Below are 24,182 nucleotides of genomic sequence, written 5' to 3' on the forward strand. Positions count from 1 at the left end.
ACCTGTTACTTTGTTAAAGCAAGAAAATTGCAAGGTACTGGCATTCCTTAAGATCATTTCTGAACTCAAAATTGCCCCAAAAAAAAAAAAAAAAAAGTTTTGCAAACTAAGTTATTCCATGTGTCAGATTGCCCAGGAACTGAGTTTCATACACTGGGGTCCACCACTCTCTTGAGAAGGCAGCAAAATGGATAGAAAAAGGCAGGCCAGATGCATAGCTACACAAGAGGATTGGAAACTCGTTTGATAAAAGCTGATAGAAAAGTAAAATGACCAAGTTGTCTACTATAGCCATTTTATTCACGAACAGGTTTTTTTTTTTTTTTAACAGAATAGTTATTGGTAGATATGAAAGTGCTTTTTGACATGACCCTGAAGCCACTTGAATTCCAGTTTCCCCTACTATGAAGTGTACAGTGATACCAATGAAGAAACCAGAGATGCCATGAGGCTTTATATTGAAGATGGGAGGGAGCTGGGGTCTTCTCTGCAACATGTTTAGTGTAACCAGAGCAAAATTTGACAGGTCCAAAGTAAATGGAACAAAGATGCAATGGAGAAATGCCTTTATTGTAAATATATCAAATCATGCATCAATATAAAACAGCAAAAATACCAGCAGTTTAATGAACACTTTCCCACAGCTAGATTACAACTGCAGAGTATCATTCCCAAAGTAGCAGATCCATTTTCCCTATAGGCAGGTATAATTGGCTGAAAGGCAAAGGAAATGTGCCAAATCTGCAGTTTAGCAAGTTCCATGTTATCCAACAGGCATCTGGAAAGTACAGGCTAGAAAATACTACTGCCCCACCACTCTAAGAGCTTCAGCTGGATGGAAGTACAGCATTTCAGACAAATGTTTCCAATTAGAACTTAAGACCCCAAAACCTTACATCTGAAAATGGCTTCATAGTACAAAACACATACTTGTGCATCAGCATGTTACATTGAAGTGTCCTGCCATTACCTTAAGAGCAGGCAGACAAATTTCTCCCATCTAAACACTTTAGCAGGTGCGCATAAGTTTTGTGGAACAAGATATGCTAGAATGTGCCCAGAAGTTATTTGGTACCGGAGTACCAAACCTTTAATGATGCTGTAGCTGGAACAAACTGGCACTGAAAGGGGAATATTCTAGTGGAGCATCATGTAAATACAAATGTGAGGAATATTGACCCTTTAGAGTATTTGTATCAAAACATTAAGCCAAGAGGCTGTGCAAGTGCATAACAGTTCATTTTCTAAACAAAAAAAAAAAAAAAACCGATTAAGTGGCACTTTCATACATACATTATAAAATCTTGACTGCATTGGTCCTCTTACTGTGCTTTTTTAAATTCACAAGTAGAAAAGATGGAATACACCATGAACCTTACAAAAATGTTTTGCTTTACAAAAATATTTCCCATATTTAAATGTGGAGGGGGGGGGTTGGCCATGGCAACACGTGTTTATGGTTTTTCCAGATCTGTTGCCCATTAAGGTGCACTTATGCACATACATGTGAAGTGGCAGTGTGCGTTTACAATACAGAGTCACCCATGGTGCTAAAATGGCACGCTGTGGACACGTGGTCACTCAGACTTCAGGTCGGAGACGTCGGTTTTCCCGTCACCATCATCGTCACTATCCACTCCCGAACGGTTGACACGCCGCATTGTGAAAGGGGCATCACCGCGTCTGCAGATTGTGTGATAATACACAGAAATTGTATCACATTGCATATTTAACATTGTCTGAACCGCTGTCCCATTCAGGGTCACGGGGAGCCGGAGCCTAACCCGGCAACACAGGGCATAAGGCACCTCACGCAGGACTTGAACCCCAGACCCACCGGAGAGCAGGACCTGGTCCAACCCACTGTGCCACCAGGCACCCCACCCTCATATTTAACATTCTTTCCAACACAACCCAATGTTTATGTTTGCAAGACCATGGGTGTGGACGTACCTGAGCTTGCTCTTCAGGGTGCTGACCTCACGGTTCATGGCATCAGCAGACTCAGTGGCATCCTCCAGCTCCCGCTGCAGTTTTCTGCGGTAGGCATTGGCACGCGTGGCCTCTTCCTCAGCCTCCTCGAGCTGTCTCTTCAGCTGCTTCATCCGAACGTTCAGTTTATCTGCCTGTAGAGATCAAGAGCTACACCACTTGGAAAATACAAGCAAAAACTAGACAAATTCAGCTGTTAAACAGCCTGCAGAACAGTTGAGTACCACCATTGCTGTAGCACTTTACAAAACCTACCAGCTAAGCCATTCCAAATATTCAAGGCTTTATACATTTGAATTCATTTGTTGGGCAAACACTTAAGCATGAAGTAAGTTTATTTTTGCAAAACAAGACTATTCAAATTGACCCAATACCTTTATTCAAGTTGCTGAATCAAATGAGATAAGACTGGGGACTAAACAGTGTTAAGCACAGGAAGGCTAATAAATAGCATGGGAGGCATTAAAGGGGACAAAAATAGAATGGGAAAAAGTACAGCTGATCATTTAAGTGAAGAAATTAAGGTGACTGGAGGGAAAAAAAAAAAAAAAAAAAAGTCTCCCCTTCACTAAACATTTTACCATTATAGCAGAATTTAGTGCTTCAAAAGCCTTCCATTTTGACAAATTATAGGGCGATACACTGGTATGACTTGCTGGCTTCAGAATATTTCCAAGATTACATTTTTTATAAATTCTTCCCTGTAAGCATCATTGTAAACTCAAATTGCCATTTTATATTTAAAGAAATGGCTTAAGGATTTGAAGTGAAGCATGTTTTCCTTTTTTAAAAAGGAAAGATTTGTATGTCCCTAATCAGGAAGTAACAGCAAGCAAGTATACCTGCAACCCATTTTAGGCCACTACATTAAGCACATGCAGTTTTGTAGTCGTGTGCTGTATACAGCTACAACAGCCTCTAGTTGTGAGCAGAAGACTGCAAATGACCTGATCCTTGTACTGCTCAGTGTTGCGTCTCTCATCCTCAATCTGTAGGGCCACCTCCTTCATCTTCTTCTCCACACGTCGCACCATCTTGGAGGCCTGCTGCCTCTCTCTGCAGGAGAGATCAACCAAATGCCCAACTATAAGCTTCAGTATGTGCATCAAGTTCAAGGTGGCATAAGAAGAGAAATTCAGAAGATTGCTTTGAGAATCTGAGGCATACCGGGTTTCTGTATCAAGCTGTTCCTCCAACTGTGTGATCTTTGCCTCCAAGGAGGTGATGGTGGCCTTGAACTTGCTCTTGACAGACCCTTCCAGCTCCTGGAGCTTCTGCTTCAGGTCCTTGTTCTGACGCTCCAGCTGCGAGCGCAGGCCCTCCAGCTGCTGGTTTGTATTGCGCTCAGCAGTCAGATCTGCAGTGAGCTGATCAGCCTGAGTGTGCAATGAGATCAGTTACAATTCACAACAAGCAGCCATATCAGCCAAGCAGTACTCTGCATATTACAAACAAAATAGACTCCACAGATCCAAATCATATGGATCTTCAGAGTACCTGCAGTGAGGCTCTCTTGAGGCGGTCATTAAGGAGCTCCATGTTACTCTGCTCCTCTTCCAACTCCTCCTCAAGCTGAGAGATGCGAGCCTCCAGCCTCCGTTTCTCATCAGCAAAAAGAGCACTGAGGGAAAGATGGGTTCAGCTGCACACCACCACAAAACCAGTTAAAAATGCATGTTCTGTTGGGAATGGCTTACGCTTTAGAAGCATGGCTGTTGAGCTCATCCTGCAGCTCATCCTTTTCCTGCTGCGAATGTTTCCTCAACCTTTCTGCTGTTGCCAGTTCCTGAAGAAGAAAAGACACCAGCTACAGGAGCTGGAAACGACAGTGGAAGCCACAACTTGGGGGTAGACAATACCAACCTCCTGCAGTTGAGCTGCATTAGCCTCCATGGACTTCATCTTGCCCTCATTCTCTTTAGCTTGGGCAAGAATCTCCTCACGAGACAGACGGGCTTCCTCTAGCTCCCGCATCACATCTTTCATCTGAGCCTGGATGAAGGAGGATTTTTCTAAACCTTTGTACAGCTATTTGATAGCCAACACACTTGCCGATAGTCTCCATAGACAAAGAATCATATGGGATCTTTACCTGCAGTTTCTTCAGTTGTTTGAGGGCATCATCCCGGCCCTTACTGGCCATGTCAACCTGTGCTTCCAAATCTCTCAGGTCCAGTTCCAGCTTCTTGCGGGCAGCCACAGCTGTGGCACGCTGCTTCCGCTCATCTTCCAGCTCCATCTCCATCTCCCTCACCTGAGTTCAGGAATTTAAAGTTGCAAACAGATGCCCAAACAATTTGATCCACCTACTATAGAAGCTGGGCCATAGTTATTTGTTAAAGCCAAGCATACCTGTTTGAGAAGCTGTCTCTTCTTCTCTTCACCCATCTCATCCCTGCCTTGCAGGTCTCTATCGTATTGAGCCTTCATAGCCTGCATGTTGACCTCCAGCCGCAGCTTGGCATCCTCTGTGGTCTGCAGCTCATCTTCCAGCTCCTCCAACTGGGTCTTCATTTCCTCCATCTGCTGCTCCATCATTCGCTTGGACTTCTCCAGGTCATGGACCTGCTCAGAAAGGACAAGATAGAGTAGAGTAGTGACAAGGGGAAAGCTTAGATTTAAATCCCAACTGCATTGTTTAAAAGCCAACCCTATGGAGGTGTTGTGTTTATACAGCATCAAGAATTAAATCTTGCGCCATGCATTTTAATACACAATTTCCTAATCAAGTCTTCAAATGAGCCTTCTTACACTCTTGCCAACATCATCTTTAGAAGACACCAGGTCTTCCATCTCAGCACGCAGCAGCTTGTTGGCTCGCTCCAGCTCATCCTTCTGCTCCTTGATGGTCTCCAGCTCTCGAATTAGAGCCAGAGCTCTGGTCTCCTTTTCCCTGGCTTCAGCTTCAGCAGAGTCTCGTTCCTCTGCATAACGGCTCGAGACCGACTTCTCCTCAGCCAGCATCTACATGTCGAAAGCAAAACAGTTTCACAACTTGGAATCTTGCTTGCACAGCTTTATACATTTAAGTTCTGATTTTTTTTCACTTAATGTTTCAGTGCTAACTTAAATTTTCCCCCCTAGCATCATTACTGTGGAAACATGAACAATGGCAAAAGTCATTTCTTGCACCACTTGTCATTACAGGTAACATATGACCAGACCAGGTGCACAGCAGAACATATGTGCCTCCATATTTACCTGGTCAAACTTCTTCTGCTTCTTCTCTAGGTTCAGGACTACCTGCCTCAGGCTATCTTGGTTCAGCAGTAGGTCATCAAGCTCTTGCTGCAGTCGGTTCTTGGTTTTATCCAACTTGTCATAACCAGCACACTTCTCCTCTAGCTGTTGAGTCACCCTTTCCAGTTCCCTCTGGACCTTCCTCTTCCCTTCCTCAGCACTTTCCAGGGAAGAGCTCTCATGATCCATCTTCTTTTTCATCTCTGCCAGCTTTGGGATATTGGGAGGGAATAAAAAGTTGGACCTATACATATAAGTTTTATTTAAGAGAAAAACCTTATACATGCCCAGAGATATAACCTGCAATAAATCAAAGGAAGTTCTATGTTTTCATGAAAACCACATGACCCAAGATTATTCAAAGAACATGTGAAATGCAATGGGGCACATGCAGTAAAGCAAAAATACCAGAACCTGCAGTGAACAGTCAGATGCAATAGGAATGCATACACTGCATCTAACGCTGCTGGACCAGGAGAGCACACTATACAGGTGGCTGTTCCACAAAATATTCTAGAAGGTATACCTGAGACTGGAAGGAGAGGAGCTGCTTTTCCATATTCTTTTTGCTCTCCTCCTCTTCTTCCAGCTGCTCCTTTAGGCCGTTCTGCTCATCTTCCATTTGACGCAGCCGGGTGGAAAGAGCAAGTTTCTGCCGTGTCTCTTCCTGAAGTAGTTCCTGTGATACAAGTAGAGGAGAAACAGCAAGACTCAGTAAGGTAGTCTGCATTAAACACTAATAGAGAAATGACAAGAGCATGTTCTGCAGTAATGACAAGGTTTTGTTAAAGCAGATGTACATGCATACAAAAGGATTGAGTGTCTCATACCTTCATGTCCTGAAGTTGAGACTCAACAGCAGAACAGTCCTTGGAAGCTTTGATGGACTTGCTCTCAACTGTGCCGAGTAGGCTGTTCACGTTTTCCAGCTCTGACTGTCCAATGAGAACACAGAAACAAAAAACATTTCTACCAGAAGTTATAACAGTGACACCTCCCCATGGGCACACTCATTCCCCCCCCATATTCCCTAGTGCCAAGTTAACATACCTGTAACTTGGCCACCTTGTCTGTGACCTCTGCTCGTGTTCGCTCGCTTTCTGCATGCTTAACCTGCACCTCTTGTAGCTGGGCTTCAACCTTCTTCCTGCGATGCTCTGATTCAGTCTTGCCCTGTACTAGAGTCTTCACTTCAATAGCCAGTTCATTACGTTCACTCTCCAGAGCTTGTTTTGCCTTCTCCATCGATGCCTTGTTCTGTGAATAAGCAGTGGACCAGGAGCATGAGAACTAACCAGACTGCTACACAACCAGAAGTATTATCATGATCTTTGTAAATAAGCACATTGCTTTGAGGGAATTTGTATTTATGAGCATTGGCCTTCACTCCTTACTGGAGTCTCAAAATGAGAAGCCTTCAAAGCTTCATATTTACTCCAGAGTTTTAGTACACATGAAAACCAGCAGCCAACTATATCAAGCTTCTTCAAATGAGTCCACAGAATGGCAGTTACCCTCTTGGCCTGTTCCAGCTGCTCGTTGAGCTCATCAAAAGCCTGACTCTGTTTCTGTCGCATCTCGGCCACCTGCTGCTCATGGAGTTTGGCTTCTTCTTCCAAGGTCTTCTTCAGTTGTGTTACCTCTGTCTCACGTTTGGCTCTAGATGCAAGACACAAGCAAATGGGATTAGTTTGCTACTATACAACTACCAGTGTTAAAATTGGAAAAAGTAAGATTTTAAAAGGGTGTTTTCCTATAGCTAACTAGTAGTTACAAATGCTTTTTGAGCAAAGCACATTCAGTGTCTTTGGGCACCTAAGTTCCTGCTGAGCAGCAGTGGAATCCAGTGTGTCCTCCAACTCTGTCTTCAGTGCCTCCAGCTCCTCCCCTAGGTCCCTGCGGTGCTTCTCAGCCTTAGCACGTGCTGCTCTCTCCAGTTCCAGGTCCTCCTGGAGCTCCGAGAGTTGTGCCTCCAGTTCACGGATCTTTTTCTGTGCAAGGTTTTTCTGGGCTGCTTCCTCCTCAATCCTGCGGTAGACAGGTCAAGGGCAGGTGAAGCAACATTTGGTTATCAGCTGACAACACTTTTATGCAAGTTGGGTTATTTATAGAAAATGCAAGGGTATGACTACATAGACTTGAAGATGAGCATGTTAATTTCACCTGGCCAATGCAATTTGTAGTTCCTCTTCCTTTTTGGCCAGCTGGGCCCGCAGCTCTGCTATCTGAGCCTGAAGCTCAGCGATTTGATCATGCAGCTCAGTGGAGTCACCTTCCAGCTTACGGCGATTCTTCTCCAGTTCCTGTCGTAGCTTTTCTTCCTTGCGCAGGCGTTCTGTGAGAGGTTAAGTTAAAAACAAGAAGAATGTGCGCAGAGTGAAGTAGTAAAGACTGATGACATCGCTGCAAGAGAAGTTTACCTACCTTCCAGGTCTGTGATCATGGCCTCGTGTTTGTTCTTGAGCTTTTGCAGGCTTTTGGACTTCTCTTCCTCTTCAGTTAGGTTGGTGGTGAATTCAGCAATCCTTTCCTCCAGAAGCTTCTTTTCCTGCAGAGAAATGGCAATCCAGCCATCAACCATATTTTCCCCACTCACTACTGGTCACACAGCCCAACTGGAAATCCCTTAAGTACCTAAAGTCTATCAAAAGAATCTGTCCTAGTCCACACAGCTGTTGAAAGATATTCAGAGTACCCAGTCATGATTAACAAACCTTTCCAAGTTTGCTATTCTGATCATCCAGCACCATGACATCCTCTTCTATCTTTTTGACCTTTGCCTCCATAGTGACTTTCTCTAGCTGAAGCTTTTGTCTGGCAGCCTCCTCCTCATCAAGCTGCTGCTCCAGGTCCTGCAGAAAGGAGATTTCCATCCTTATTATAAACTGTTCAGTACTACTGAACAGAGTAATATGCAAGAAAACATCTAAGGGTAACAGGCTACTATTTCTTGTCACACCTTACATAAGGCCCTGACCCTTGCCTCCATACCGTGATATTTTGCTGCATTTTCTTCTTTTCATTCTGTAGCTGGACAACTCGTTCTTCCTCTTCCTCCACACGGGCCTCAAGGTCATGCAGGATCTCCTCCAGCTCCTGTTTCTTGGCTGCCAAGCGTGCACGCATCTCTTCTGTCTCTGCAAACAGCTCTGTTTCTGCCTGTAGTTGCTCTTGCAGTGTCTGCTTCTCTGCACTCAGCTGTACAGGGAGTCACAATAAGTTGAAGTGGCAAAAAGACAAACAATTAGGGTGCACTCATCCCAGTCTTGTTTCTGCTGCATCCAAGTTCTATGCAACAGAAACCCCTAATATAATCAGGATCTGTTTCCTTACCTGCTCATGTTTGGTCTTAAACTCTAGTAGCTGCTGCTCAACCTGTTCCTGCTTCTCCTTGACCTTGGTCAACTCTTCATCCTTGGCCTGCATCTCCTCTTCCTGCCGGCTCACCTGCAGTAGCGGCTTCACCTACGGAGTTGCAGGGAAGGCAGAATATACCGATACAGTATTTGCACCTTCCATGTATTCATACAGATGGAAACATTCAAAAAAAATTCACATAAGTCACATTTGTTGAATCAAATGTTCATCTACCTTTGTGAACAGCCTCCACCACTGCCAGTTCCTGAGTTTCAAGTATGCAGCACAGTTTCTCTGGATTACACGCATGGCAGTCAGTTGCTGTTGCCTCTTGGCAAATGCTCTGGAAAAGATCCAGCAATATGATTGAGGCATTTAGAAGAGGCAAAACATTTATTCATTTAGCAGATGTTTCTTGAAAGAAACATACCAAAAAAAAAAAACCAACTCAAATCTGGAACAACTTTGGGAGCCAGACATCTTACTTGCGGGCAACGTAGCCTCGGCACCAGGCCTGGAAGCCAATGATTACGTCGGTGATTTTCATGTCCCTTTCTTCCTCTAAATGAGCTAGCACTCCAGCACGGAAGAAGACCTTGCTCTGACCAATGCGGTACAAATTGGGGTCTAGTTCCAAAGCTTTGACCTGAGGAGGAATGTGGTACAAGTGAAGATTTGAAGTAATTGAAAGCAAAATGACTAGACCAAAAGCCCATGGCAAGTCAACATGACAAAAATGGTTCTTTAATGTTTAGGAGGCAGGTGAGCTTCAAAAGGCTTTGGGCAGTAATTGTGTTTGAAGGTGTTGGGTCTTACCATAAGCACACAGGCCTGCTTGCCATCCATGAACCCCTTGGGAATGGCATTGGGAGTGAGGATCTCATACCTGTGAAGGAGGCAGAGATGTTACTCATTTAGAATGTAAAGCATATGTACTTGAAAGATGTCAACAGGTTGTACAGTGATTCTTTAAGGCTACCTATTTAAGTAGCCGAAGTAACACATTGTAGCCTTTCCAAAACATATTAAACTATTTCAGTTATATTCTAAGCTGTACAAGTTGCTCTGGATAAGACTGATAAACAGTTGGAGGAAATTATGAAGAGAAACATCTAGAGTAGAGAGCATTTATTGTATGGAACAGGCATAGTCTAGGTACCTCTGTCTAAACTCCTGGAAGACAACCCGGTTGGGGAAACCCTGTCGACAAATTCTGATTCCCTCCAGGACACCATTGCACCTTAGCTGGTCCAGAACCAAGTGGGGGTCCAGTTTACCTGCCTGCAGGAGTGAGAGCCATGTAAGGGAAATGCAGGTGTAGAGAGCAGCAACACAATACATTTACCACAACTTCTAATTCCACACCTTCTTCTCATGATTGGGAATGATGCAGCGGACAAAGTTGGGGTTGGTGTTCCTCAGCGTTGTCATGAGCTTGGCAAGAGACTCCTTATACAGTTGGCCTACTGTGCGGAACATGCCCTTACGAGTCTTTAAGGCTCCTGGTGTAGAATCAGACATCCCAGCCACCTTGTCCAGGCCTACAATTCGATCCACTGAGAGAGAGAAAAATCAAATTGCTGAAACATTGTTGAAAATGCATTCTTCTCTGCTAGTGATGCATCTCACAGGGGGTCAGTTGCAACTTTGATCCAACAACAGGATGTAGTTGGGGTGAAGAGAGGAGAGAGAAAAAGTCAAAATGTTCAGTGAGCACTATAGTAAATTTTCAAATCCATGCAGTGAGAAAGGATACTGACTGCAAGGGTAGTTCACATGTAACTATTTGAGCTTACCGTTAGTGAAATGTAAACAAAGGTTAATTTAGGTGCTGCTGATTTTCAAATGAAATAGCTAAAAAACTGTTTAAGATTCATAATCTGAAAGTGTCTAGAAAAAATGAGCACTTGGAGGACAGTAACTGAAATTCTTATGCATCATTGTATGCAACATGGTACATATAGCCATTAGTTGGAGTGTGCACAGCTATCACACCCATGCAACAATACCCATCACTGCAGTCCCAGTGATAACAGGAGGTGGAAGCAAATCACAACACCAATGACCAGAGGAAAAATTGAAGTTAACACTTACTGTATGTGACAATGTAAGCAAAATAGGGGCAGAGCAACATAACCAAAGAGACAAAGGAAAGGAGACAGACAAAAGATGGTCACAACCCAGAGAGATGATGCACAGAAAGAACAAATCACCTGAATGTAGGTGGAAGATGGGAACATAACAGCCCCTCTGAAAACTACCTCTGACAGATTGGAGCAAGATAAAAGCAGACAGAACAAGGATATAGTGAGAGAAACAAGGCAGGCAACTAATGTAGAAAGAAAAAACAGGAAATTGAAAAAAGCAAGAAAACCATTCAGTAAATCAGCATTGAATCTGACCACTAATGTTCTTTGGACATTTCTGTAAATTCTCATACCTCCTTGCCTGAGGTAAAGGCAGACTATATAGTGAGACCTAGACAAATTGTGTTAGAAGGCCCCCCATTTTGCCATGAGTTACCACTCAAAATTTGTCATCTCCAACTGTTTATTCTAATGCATGGTCACAGTGACTGCTCAGAATATCATTAAATCATTAGTATGTAATTGCTTAAGAATTTATTCTATGAGTAAAGAGTTCTGGGAAGGAAAACAAATCATGCACCCCAGTGAAGACATGCTGAAACTTAAATGCAAGCACACGATTGAATGCCCCCACTGCAGGGCATAATACAATTATGTCCAGTTTCACCATCTTACCATCTTTCCACAGCTCACAAACAAACTTGTCAGAAGACTGGTTGAGAAGTGTAGTGACATTGTCATTCAGCGGGTCCATGTTCTTCATCAGCCACTCATCAGCCTTATAGTCCACCTGGGGGGGGGGGGGGGAGAAAAAAGCTTGTGTCCACCACATTCTTCCACTTTCATACATGAAAGTGGAACATTAGTTTAAGCAGAGAGCTTGACATTTGGTCACCTTCCCAGCATAGTGAATGATGCAAAAATCAGCATCATCTTTAAGTTTCTTTGGCTTCTGGAACTTTGGGTGGGAACCTTGCTCCTGCACCACCTTCTCTACAAAGCTCTTGTCAGTGGCCTTGGGGAACCAGCATTCCTCATCCAGAAGAGCCAAGATTCCTGGAGGATTTGCCTTTTAGGAGATGGAAAACAGGATTAGTTAGGTGGGTAATATTACATAGACAAGAATAAGGTGACTTAAAACTCACAGGCTTCTCAATGAGGTCTATGCAGGGCTGCAGGTCAAGGCCAAAGTCAATGAAGCTCCATTCAATGCTCTCTCGCTGGTACTCCTCCTGCTCCAGGACGAACATTGTGTGGTTGAAAAGCTGCTGCAGCTTCTCATTGGTATAGTTGATACAGAGCTGCTCAAAGGAGTTTAGCTGCAGGGAAGAGAAGAGATCATTTGTTCTCTAGACTTGCATAGCATTTCATAAGGTATGTATGAGTCTGAACACATCATTTAGTTAAGACAAATATTGGATTTCTTGATTTTGCCTCCAGTCACTTATGTTTTCCTTTACCTCAAAGATCTCAAAGCCAGCAATGTCTAAGATGCCGATGAAGGATGCCCCCTGACGCTTGGTCTTATCTAGGGCCTTGTTGATGCGCATGACCAACCAGCGGAACATGCGCTCATAGGTGGCCTTAGCCAGGGCTTCCACTGCAAACTCAGCCTGTTCTTGCGTCTGTGCCTTCTGTACATAGTCACGGCCCACTTTGATGCGGGGGGTCAAGATGGCACGGGTGAAGTCTGTCACATTCATGCCCATTAAATGGCACACCTTCTGAGCAGCTGTAACAAAAAGGTAGCAGCGACAGTCATATGTTAAAGAGGTGCTCACAACAAAGGTTCACAGAACACCATCTCAGTTTGACCTACCTGTGTCATCAGGCAGACTAGCCTGGTCAGACTGGCGCTCCCTCTTGAAGATCATGTTCCCCAGCTGGAGCACAGCAGACACTACTTTCAGAAGTCCTGTAGAAGAAAGAGCTCTAAAATGTCACTTTATAGAAGCTATAGCTGGGACTAGAGAACTTAGGTTCAGCTCCATACTCTACAGCAGCACTGAGTTTACAAGAATGTCATTACCTATCTGCTCTTCCTCTGGAATGCTCATGATCTTCATAGCTTCCATGGTTTCAATAAAGAGGTCCTTATCCTGCTGGCCAGGGATAGTCAAGTTGCCATTGGAGAGGAAGCGGTAGTTACTGTAATTCTCCAGGCACAGCTCAGCTGGCAAGTGAGGAAGTTAATGATTAGATGTACAAATGACATGCCATATAGTTAAAGCTCCAGTCACTTCTGCACATAGTTAAATAGAAGCTTACAGCGCATCTTATCCCCAGCTCCAGTCAACATGTAGTAGAAAATGTGGAATGTCCGTTCATTTTTTGCCTGACGAATGGCACGTGATTTCTCCAGCAGATCTGCCAAGAGCTGTCAAGGACAAATAAACTAAAAAGAGCTTCCCAAGTAGTCAAAATCCTGTTGAGACAAACACTCAACGGTTTCTCAATAACAGTAATGATTTTAATACAAACAATGTCAATGACAAAAGATTGATATTTTAACACTGCAAGTTGATAGCTTAAAAGGCAGAACTAGTATACTTGAAGGCTGGTGTATTAGTCTTCCAAGATTAGTTTTTGATATTATACGAGATTGTATTGCCTTTTCAACATCCCACATTGCTCATGGTGTTCAGAAACTGAACATTGAGCCACTACTTCAGTAATATGAAGTGTGCCAAATTAAGTCTTCAGTTCATTTGCACTGGGAAACATCCACAAAGGTCAGAGGATTTATTGTATGGATTATTGCGCTAGATCCTCTGAAGTAGTACACTGAAAATAAATACTGCTGTGCAATTATGGAGAAACATGTTTCTGTGACTCAGTTATGTTACTGCTTAAAAGGTTGCCCAGTGAAACTGAACTTCATAGTGCCACTTCCAAGCAGCATTAAGGATACAGGTTTCAATGTTTGCGCCCACGATGTATCCGTTGACATCAAAGTTGATTCTTATGAATTTCCCCTAAAACACAAGAGGGATACACTGTCATGTGAAGATTTACAAACAGCACTTGATGGCAATTAGAAGCAGTGAACCATCCTTACAAAGCGTGACGAGTTGTCGTTCTTGACTGTCTTGGCATTGCCGAAAGCCTCCAGCATGGGATTAGCCTGCAGCAGCTGCTTCTCCAGCTCACCCTGACACATGAAAAGTAGCAAATGTACTTAAGAGGACATATCTGGAATGACCATCTATGGGCAGCTGCTGGTCCCAGGTATTGCATTCCCCCCCAATCAAGGAAAGAAACCAACTGCCCAAGTGTTTGTCAGGAAGCAGGTTTTCAAATGTTTCAGACTTGATTGTTCAGATCTGCAATTATGTTACAGGATAGTCTGACAATTTACAGTAAACCACTGTGCTTCTGTAAGGCTGTTATAATGGACCTTTATCTTTGTGCATTTATAGTTATATAGCCAGAAGAGCCTGCTTGTGATGCTACACATGAGAAAGCCTTAATATAAAAGGTTACCTCAGAGAATGAGCAGTTTGCAAATACATTTTAAGAAAAACTGCTCATCCCCTCAGCATTGTACCACAGGCGGCATGGTACTCAGGTAATGCTGCCCTCACCCTGCAGACAACACATCATGAGCCACATTACAATGGCCTAAAGACTTAGGAACAAATCCAACAGAAAAGCAAAAAAAATTAGAGGGAAGAATACCTGCAGCAGAAGTCTGGAAATGTTAAGTGCAGGTACACAAAAATGAGACGCACAAAGGAGTTGGTAGACAGGAGATGTAAAAGCCAATTCAAGGCCAACCTGGCTCCCCAAGCAGGCAGCAACAAAACCAAAGCAACCTGAAGATAATGCAGCTTTCATATAGATCTTGTGCAATTTTGTCTGTCACAGAAAGTTATGCATCTCAATGACCATGGAAACCCAAATGACTGAAAGTTAAGGAAACCAGTTCAAATGTTCATATAGAAACTGAAAGATAACTGTCCATTCTTGTCCATATGAAATATGATGGCATCTCCTCATTTCAAAAGTCATAGCCACATTGCCTGGTCTCATCACCAGTATCACATGTGGTTATCCCTGGTCCCAACCCTGCCACACCAAGCACACTCCAACAACAGGCAGGCAGTGACAGATGAGGAAAGGGGCAGATAGAGGCAAGGAAGGTCACTGGGGCATAATCACTCACATGTGACAGGACTGTGCTGCTCTGGAGGTGAGGAGAAAGACAGAATAAACCTTAAGGGGCACAGACATGCTGGATCCAAAAACACCACACCTCACTTTTTGGAAGTTAACTACGGAGTATATATCAGTAACACTGCATTAAAAACCTGCTGTGCAATTATGTAGTAAAATGCTGTAGTACAGGGAAAAAAAATCCAACATATACATATTATACACTCACTGCTAATATGAGAAGGAATGACAGGGAGAGGCAGACCACATCAGGAAAGTGTACAAACACTTTAAACAGGACATAGATGGGTATAGTGAAAGGGACTGAAGGAAGACAAAGGGAAGTGCAATAAGGAGAGTGGAGGAGCTAACCTGGTCTTTCTTTGTCTTGAAGGCTGACGCCACATGAGCCAAGTACTGAATCACCTTCTTGGTGTTTTCCGTCTTCCCGGCGCCAGATTCCCCTCTGCAAATGACAGGATGACACAACAGGGGGACTTAACTGAGATCAGACTTGGGATAGGTATAAATTCTAGGTCCATTTCACTGTAGAAATCTCACGTGCAAAGAATGGACTGGTCCTCACGATCTGGCAGGGGGAGGAGAAGAGAAAAAAGGATTACAACACTGCAGCCAGCTGTGAGCACAGGCAGTATTAGTCCAGACTAAAGTACAGTCTGTGGTCTGATTCTATTCTGAATGTTTGTAGCATGCTCAGTGCACCTCACAACTGAAGCTGTAGAATGTTTCATGACGTTTCTAATTTCTTCATTTGGCTGACGCTTTTCTCCAAAGCAACTTAGCATTAAGGTTACAATTATTTACCCATTTAGACAGCTGGGTAAGTTTACTGGAACAATTTAGGCTAAGTAGTTTGCTCAGCAGTACTACAGCCAAAGGTCAGGATTGAACCTGCAACCTTTATAGCCAAAGCCAGCAGCTCTAACCGCTATGTTATCAGCTGTCCCCAAACCTGTACAAGTCAATATGTAGGGGGGTGGGGAAGAAAGGAGTATAACTATAATTTGACTTTGCCACTTTTGGTGGCAAGTCAAAAAAATTTATATTAGAACCCAACATTAAGTGTATTTTGCACCTTATCACTAGCCAGCAGCAAGTTTGCTTAGCCCTGTAGCATCACAAAGGCACCCCTAACACTGATGCCATCAAGATGATCTATACACCACTGCCACACTTGCATTTCCACAGGGAAGTAAAGAGGTTTTGTAACCAGCCTCAGTAGTAATGTGCACACTGAGTGGTCAGACATCACTCCAACCTCACCTTGCATCATACTCCGGTAAGCTGTGTCAGTGATGGCATAAATGTGCGGCGGCATTTCATGTCTCTTTTTGCCCTTGTACATCTCCACGATCTCTTCTGAGTAGATGGGCAGGTTCTTGTAGGGGTTGATCACCACACAGAAGAGCCCAGAGTATGTCTGACAAGGAGAAGAATGACAGTGCATGCAACTTCAAGACATAATGCAGGTCATGGCCAACCTCCCACCAAGGTTCAAAACTACTCTTCACAAATTTAGCACCTCCCTCACTATTCTGGCCAGTAAAGAAATATGAACATGCTGCTGATCACAAAAGGAATGATTTGATAAGATGGCTTATTGAACAAGTTGTGCGCTCATCACAAGGATTACTTTGATTAGAATTATATTCCTTTTTTTCTATATTTTGTGTGTGCCTGTTATTAAAAACAGACACAACGTAATAACACTAGTTTTAAACACCAACAGCACACTGGGGGGGGGGGGGAGGAAGACAATTGGTGGCATGAGCCATTTCAACTTAAGGGCTGTTTAGGTTTCCTGCTCTAATCAGGACAGGAACTATGACTGATAAAACAGGATCTTGTGCCTCTTCTGAACCTTTTCCCCTCAAATAGTCCCCTTTTCCTCCCATTGTGCTTCTCATTATCCCTGTAACTCTCCCATAAATAATCACCGAATGCATTCGAGTATTTGTGTACCAACACTGACTCGGTCATGCTGAGCCAAGTTGTGACCGTGAGACCTGATCAGTCACGATGTGGTTAATCATTTCCAGTAAAGTTGGTCCCCAGATGACAGTAATGATAAAGTGTAATTTACATTCAGAACTAGTTCCTCCATCCTCATGTGGGTAGCCAGCCCCATTTGGTCTTGCAAGATTTTAGGTCTCTACCACTCTCACTGCACCTTCCAAGGCACTCCCCGGGGGGGGGGGGAAGTGAATAATTTCCAATCACCTCTACTTCACAGCCATTCAGAAAAACTTTAGTTACATATCAAGTGATTTTAAAGCCCAAAGGACTGAAGTAACTTAATACATGTCAAAGGACTCCATATCCACCCTGTAGGCTATGCATGTGCTCTCATGTTAGCCCACTGACCCAGCCTCATTTGCCAAATTAAAAGTTCAGGATTGGTGCCATTTATTCCAACTATTTCCTTCAAAAACATACAAGGTAAACAAAGAATCTTCATTTCAACTACTAAGTTGAATGTTCAAATTAATACATCCTTTATCAGTATCCTTTTCAGTGCAGGGTCTCAGTGGTCCAATGCCACACTCATTCACTTGTAAACACACATTACAGGCAATTTAGAGTCAATTGACCTGAACCATGTCTTTGGACCAGAGGATACTACACCTAGTAGAGGAAATTCAAAGGAAGGTAGGAAGCATACTCAAGCTTTACACAGATTGAGCTGGATTTGAACCCATGCCTAAACCCAGCTCAAGAGCTATGAGGAACTAGTGCTGTGATCCAAACAATCTTCCCTGAAACAAAAGAACATTAAAATACCAGAGCCAACCTCACAACAGAATTGTAGCAAAAACCCATCTACACATGGCCTTGTCATTCAAGGCTTGAGACCCATGGTTTAAGTACTACACCAAAAACTCTGGTGTTATGTTATGCATCATTTCATTCAGAACAATAATGTACTCACATAGATGAGGCCTGAGTAATATCGCTCTTTCAGGTTGTGCAGCACAGATGCCTCATTCAGGCATGTGAGCTCTGCCATGTCCTCCACCTTGCTGAACTTGGGTGGATTCATCTTCTGGATGTCATCTTTGTTGACCTTGATCTTTTTGCCAGAGTCTACAAGCTCCACTAGGCACTCGTCACCGCTCTCCTCTTTGAGGGAACCTGCCTCGAACCCAGACCGCTCCGATGGGACCCATACCAGCTTCTTGCTGGCCCAATCAGCCTGTGCCAGAGGGTTATTGACCAGGTCGCGGTCCACGTATAAGAATTTGTCTGCGTCCGACATGGTTGCTGCATGGTGGGGAGGGAGGGGAAAAAAAAGTTCATCAGCATTCATGTATTCAGACTACAAGAACAAGCAAATACAAAGCTACAGGGACCATCCCAACATGAAAAGCAATACACATGCCTTTGTTAATGTACATATTAGCTGTTCAATTTCTTGAATGTTGCAAGACTACAGCAGCTCTGCACAAAGCAAGTGCTCCAAAACTCATTGATGCATATTTCCAAAGCAACTTGCCATGTTAATCTGCTGCTTATGTATCCAATTTATATTTAAAAAAAAATTTCAAGCAATTCAGGACAAGTACCTTCCTCAAGGGTGTTACAGCAAGGGAAGGAATTTGAACCTAGGCCCTTCAAGTCCAAGCTGGCAGCACTAACCACTGCCACCTTCTGCCCCAAAACTGACTTGTGACAGGGTACTCCATGTGTGCGCACGCGTCTTGGGGGAAGTCATTGGTTGGGTCAGCCACTCTGCTGTGCAGTGTTGTCTCAATGCCATGTGTACCTGCAGCACGAGCAGGTCTGATCATGCCACAACCTCACAGATGTTCCTAATGAACATGTGTTAAGGTCTCACACAAGGCTGATTTAGAGTACTTTTGAAATATCTTGACATGCATTAATATTTAATATTCCAGAATGCAACCTTTAAGTCAAAGGAACTCAAGTGACCACAAAACAACCCAGAGGTTAGGCAAAAAAAGTCTTTCTTCACCCATACATTGTGCAACAGCTCAGTTCTCAATTTGACCGTTTGAAAGGCCTCTCTCAGCCTTTCCTTTTGTGCCGCTTTGAAAATACCTCTAAAAATTCGGGAGGATAACTACTGAAGACAATGCACTTAGCCAAATATCGCCATTAAGTCAGAGACTATGGAGTCCATTGACGGACCGGATTCAGATCCTGGATAAGGCCTCGTGCCAATTATGGCATATGCCAATGCACTACTGTCAGCTCCCGCAAGCAGTCAGTCCATCATCTGAGTCTTAGCCTTTTTTGTGCCATCTCCCCATTCTTGCCCTGCCTGCATTTTACAATCCCAAAGGGTCACATTCTTCCCATTCCTGCTCATTATTAGGAATTCCACAATCCTCTCAATCTTCCCAAGCCCACTCCAGTTGCAACCATTAGCCCCCAGACCCAAAAACCACCATCTCTGCCCCTCATACCTGCATGTCAGCAGAAGTCATAGCCCAAAGGAGTAAAACCAACACGTTCCAAAAAAAAAAAAAAAAAAAAAAAAAAAAAAGTTTCAGGCTCCATCAAGCTTACAGTTGGTGATCTCAGAGCCGACAGCATTGCAGAAGCCCCTTTTCTGCAGACACCCAATAGATAGGGAGGAATGTCAGAACAAGTCAGAACACACACACTTCGACTTGAGCAGAGTTGGTTTCAGATGGCTCCAAACAATTGATTTGCATTCCAAATTTAATACTAAGAGTTGCTTAATCTTTGCATTTAGATTCATTTAGCTGATGCTTTTCTCCAAAGTAAGTCACAATGTCAAGCTAATTATTTAGCCATTTATATAGCTAGGTAATTTTACTGGAGCAATTCAGGGTAAGGGCAGCCTGTCGCTCTCCATGGCCACGTCTGGTGTGTGGATAGCATCTGGGGGCAGGAGGGGGCTGGGGATGAAGTGATAAAAGGCAGAGGTGTCATCTGTCTTCCCCCAGTAAGTTCATTATGGGCTCAGACACAGTTGCTCTGATTAAAGGACAGGCGAGGGGGGGGGGGGGGGGGGGGGGGGGTGTTATGTGGACAGTAAGCCAAGTTTGCTTTTTTTTTGCCTCTTTCTGCTGAATTACACTTTGGGAGGAAAACCCTCAACTTAAGTTTGTGCTGGTGGCAAATCAGGGCAATAAAAGGTAAAGCACAGTCACTTTCAAGCCACTTCAAAGTGGGGGGGGGGGGGTGTGTGTGTGTGTGTGTGTGTGTGTGTGTGTGTGGACGGTAAACCAAGTTTGATTTAAAAATGGCTTGGGGGGGGGAAAAAAAAAAAGTATGCATTCTTTGTAAAATTAGCCATTTCAGAAAACCCATCTGAAAAGCAGCTCACACCACAAAAATCAGGGTTTGGCTTATAGCTTGCTTTACTTAAACTCGAAACAAAAGGTAACTATAAAACAAAGCCACCAAATAATCAAGGGGTGGTGGTGGCAGCATCATGTGTGCCAATTTCCTGTATATTTCAGCAACAGTGCATGAAACCATTTCCTTGTCAGTACCTCCTAGGAAACATCTTGCGCAGGATAAACTATTACAAGCACAGTCAGAACCACAATTTAGAGGACTTGGTCATAAGGCCACTAAGAAGTGCTAATGATAATATTTTTTGGCACCCCAATACCTGACATGTTATACTGCTGGATAAATACCTACCTGTTCAGTCACAACCAGTACTAAAAACACCCCAGAACACACCCTGTGACCAATCATGCATGGGTAACCCTGGATAGAGTTCACCTATGGGTGTTCTGCTAATGGTGAAAGTTGGCAGGTGGCTGCCAAATGGGGCAATAGGTCACCTACCACAATGCCAGTAAGAGCATCAGCTCCTCTTCAAGATTTGGTCAGAGGCTTCATCTTTCATCGTTAGTTTCTACAGCTGAAATCTACACATATTGGCATTTTTTGTTCTCGCTCAGCCTGGAATGTCACATAGCCAATTCAAGCGTACTGACAAATACCTAAAACCTCACACTGCCCGGGCAGTATCTGTTTTAAGAGCCAGTTGAACAACCTGCCCGAAGATCAAGAAAACCACCTAGAGGTAGTCCTTTGCATTTTTTTGGGAGCTACAGAAAGGCAGAATATACTTTAAAGGATTACTGCCAACATGCTTCTGCTGGGTGTAACTGCTCTACAATTTATAACCCCCAGCGGTGTTTTTCCATAAGAGACCAGATTTTACATGCTCATCTGCATAGAAGGTGTAATGCAGGGCTCCAAACCCAAGAACACCTGGAACTGAGGCAAGATCTACACACCAGCCATCATTAGATGAGTTAAACAGAACAGCACATATTCGACACACCCATCTTTTAGTGGGCTTGTGTTATACTGCAGTACAAAAGCCAAACAGACCCTTACAAAATAAAGTGAGGATACATTCATTTCTGAGTGCATTGCCACAGCTGAAGCTGTTTAGACAGCCCACACACACACAGACACCCAACACGACCAAAGCACAGCACAAAACAAAATCCACAGGAGCTATGCACCCAAAGAGCATCTCAACAACATATGCAAATACAACAGAACAGCACTACACTTACAGATACTGTACAGCCATCATGTTTCACTTCACAGCTGAAACTTTCTCACATGGAGATGAAAGGAAGGAGTACATGGATTTAACAGAAGCATCTAAAGGGTTTCCTCCACTGACAGCCTTTTTGTCAGTGAGGTGTTCACTACCCAGTAGAGCACAGTTGTGGGTGCAGATTCAGAACAGCACAGGTATGTAAGTGGGACATGATGATACAGAGACAGCACAGTCCAAGGCCATTGTCCTCATCATTTTTTATTACTGTTATCATGATAGTAACTGGATGACTGTGCAAGGCAGCTGAATGCAGTGATGCCTTGTTCTGTTGAAATCCTTCTGCTCATCCCAGCCGCACTGGAGAGTAGGGGCAGCTCACTATGGCCAGGCGAGAACGGTGTGGTCAGATTTGCCTCCTGCCACCACCGTGACCATGCCTGGTCGTCTGGTACCTAGGACTCGGTGTACCAATTCAAGTGGTTACAAGTAACCACTAAGTAACTTTCTCACCTCCCCGCCAGCAAGTTTAAACTAAGTTTACTTTTTCCGCGGCCCCGGGGACTCCGAACTAGTATATGCCCCCCCCCGAGCTGGAACCCGGCGGTCCGGCGCCGGTCCAGCCGGCCGGCGCGCACCGAAAGACGCCGGGTGTTCCGCGGGAAAACACGGACAGGTACAAACTCACCTGCGGACGTGGTGGCGAAACGAAAAACTTCTCCGTGGCGCTGCCAACCAGCTGAGGTCTGTCGTGGGCGAACTAGGAACTGACAGAACGCGCGCCCACTGACTCCTCTCTCTTCGTGCCTCTACCTCTCGGTTGATAAATTGTCTCGCTGCGCTCCTGTAGGTCCGGGTGCGGTCAAGGAGGCGGGGTCTCACTTAATTACAGCCATTGAGAGACCGGTGTCCCTTAGGTACTGGCCAATGGGAGATTCGGTGAAGCGTCTTCACCACCAATGAAATGATGAGTGAGGTCCGAGATGATGAGTGAGCGCGGTTAAGATAACTAGACGAAAGGCGTTACGTCATACAGGTCACTAACGTGTGTTCTGTAGCAGACTGTCGGTAAGAATAAGTAACGAATATAATACCAGTATCTGTAACGCGTATGCAGCTCATTAATCACTGAGGAAAATACATTTTGGACAATTGGCAAAATGACAATTGGATTTACATTTATATTATAGCAGACGCTTTTCTCCAAAGCGACTTCCAATGAACTCTATGTAGTGTTATCAGCCCACACACCTTATTCACCAAGGTGATTTACACTGCTAGATACACTACTTACACTGGCTCACTCATCCATACATCATTGGAACACATTCTCTCTGTCACTCACACACTATGGGGGAACTTGATCAGCATGTCTTTGCACTGTGGGAGGAAACCAGAGCACCCGGAGGAAACCTACACAGACACAAGGAGTATTGCTACAAAAATACAAAACTGAAAGCAATAAACATAATTTTATTTAAGAAATAACTTAATTCAGTGTTATATAGCAATAACAATGTTATATGTTTGTAGTTCATGTGCTTTATATTCACTTCTAATTCAAGAAACAAGCCTCTTTCTCTCAAAAACTACACTGGTGAGTTCTTTTTTTGTAAGTCACCTTGGCTGCGATCCCATGCAAGATGCACCATGGCTCATGCCTACTTTTCCAGGATAGGCTCTGCACCAGGATGGATGGAAGTCTCTCAGGAGAAAGGGAACAGCTTGTTATTTATTTACATGAGAGCTGATAAATGTTGTGATGGCTGATGTTGGTTTCCTTGTGAGGACAGGGGCTATTGAACAGCACTGGTGGGGCAGGCAGGTATAAGGAGTGCGAGAGCAAGGGAGTGAATGCAGATGGGTGGCAAGGAGCTCAAAGTGCAGAGGAATGCAGGACTGTGTCTGTACCTGTGGAAGCAGTGTTTTTCCACAGAAGGCAGGTGGGGGATGGGGCTCAGGGCAGGGTAGAGGGTTGATGGGGGAGAGAACATGCATGAACAGAGAGGCTGGGCCCATGAAGAGGAGACTCCACGCCTGAGAGGATCCTCAGCGGAATGTGGATCTATAGGGCAGAAAAGGAAAGAGATGCAGAAGTGGGAGCAGGAAAACGGAGAAAAAAATCTACGATGAGTTATAGTTACAGAGGTATAGCCCATCCACTGATCTCCAGGAGCTATCGTGGTCAGTTCTCATACCTCTCTCGAAGTGTGCTGCTCTCAGTTTTTCATCTCTTGCCCTCGAAATCTCAAAACAGACGGTGTGCCAAGATTCCTTATAGCCATGCCCGCATATAACCGATGAATACCGCATATGTCATCGAAACTCATAACTGGTACACAGAGGCATTTTTTTACTCCATGCTCATCGCTTAGCAGGGAATCTGCATAAAAACCTTGTCCCAGCGCTGTGTTAAAAACTGCAGTGAGAAAGTATCCTTCTCCAAGTTGGTTGGTAAATATGAAGGAATAAGCATCAGCCTCCCTCCACCTCTTTCTTTCTCGTCGGAAGGATTGCGCAATGTCGATATGATTCGGACTGGCTGGATAAACGCACCGATGTCTTCGACTCTCTTCCACCGATTATGGCACAACAGTAGTAGAAACGGAGACAGTATGATCTACAAATAAATAACGCCCTGACTTACATGCATCTCTTTAAAGCGCTTAAAGATGAGCGTACCTGATTAGAACAGAAAGGGTTTCAGGCCACTTTCTCACTAGTATGGAATTCTGCTCCGTGTTGCTGTACAATGATGTGATGTAAGTACACAAATTCTCATGCCTTGCAGATATAAATTCTTCGTA

At 44.0% G+C, this 24,182-nt stretch overlaps 1 protein-coding gene across 2 annotated transcripts; it reads right to left on the bottom strand.

Annotated features, from left to right (window-relative positions):
• Positions 1-556: 556 nt before the first annotated feature.
• LOC108940044 (myosin-9-like) lies at positions 557-22,204 on the bottom strand. 2 transcript variants are annotated; one of them, XM_018761844.2, is made up of 41 exons: positions 22,064-22,204; positions 17,782-18,113; positions 16,116-16,272; positions 15,393-15,420; positions 15,204-15,297; positions 14,842-14,862; positions 13,735-13,827; positions 13,588-13,651; positions 12,945-13,043; positions 12,706-12,849; positions 12,496-12,591; positions 12,137-12,408; positions 11,822-11,995; positions 11,572-11,745; positions 11,352-11,466; positions 9,955-10,145; positions 9,749-9,870; positions 9,406-9,475; positions 9,075-9,235; positions 8,824-8,932; positions 8,566-8,697; positions 8,224-8,430; positions 7,947-8,084; positions 7,657-7,780; positions 7,396-7,567; positions 7,048-7,260; positions 6,747-6,891; positions 6,283-6,489; positions 6,063-6,167; positions 5,759-5,911; positions 5,194-5,442; positions 4,744-4,956; positions 4,345-4,557; positions 4,085-4,246; positions 3,856-3,984; positions 3,690-3,778; positions 3,490-3,613; positions 3,160-3,368; positions 2,940-3,048; positions 1,954-2,126; positions 557-1,683 (listed from the first exon to the last, which is right to left on the bottom strand). In XM_018761844.2, the coding sequence occupies exons 2-41, from the start codon at positions 18,106-18,108 to the stop codon at positions 1,578-1,580; spliced, it is 5,883 nt and encodes a 1,960-aa protein (XP_018617360.1). In that variant the 5' UTR covers positions 18,109-18,113; positions 22,064-22,204; the 3' UTR covers positions 557-1,577. The 2 variants fall into 2 exon arrangements, with proteins under 2 accessions (XP_018617360.1, XP_018617361.1); XM_018761845.2 differs by lacking the exon at positions 14,842-14,862.
• Between the last annotated feature and the right edge of the window lie 1,978 nt (positions 22,205-24,182).

This window comes from Scleropages formosus, chromosome 20 (assembly GCF_900964775.1).
Source record: "Scleropages formosus chromosome 20, fSclFor1.1, whole genome shotgun sequence".
NCBI classification, from domain to species: Eukaryota; Metazoa; Chordata; class Actinopteri; order Osteoglossiformes; family Osteoglossidae; genus Scleropages; species Scleropages formosus.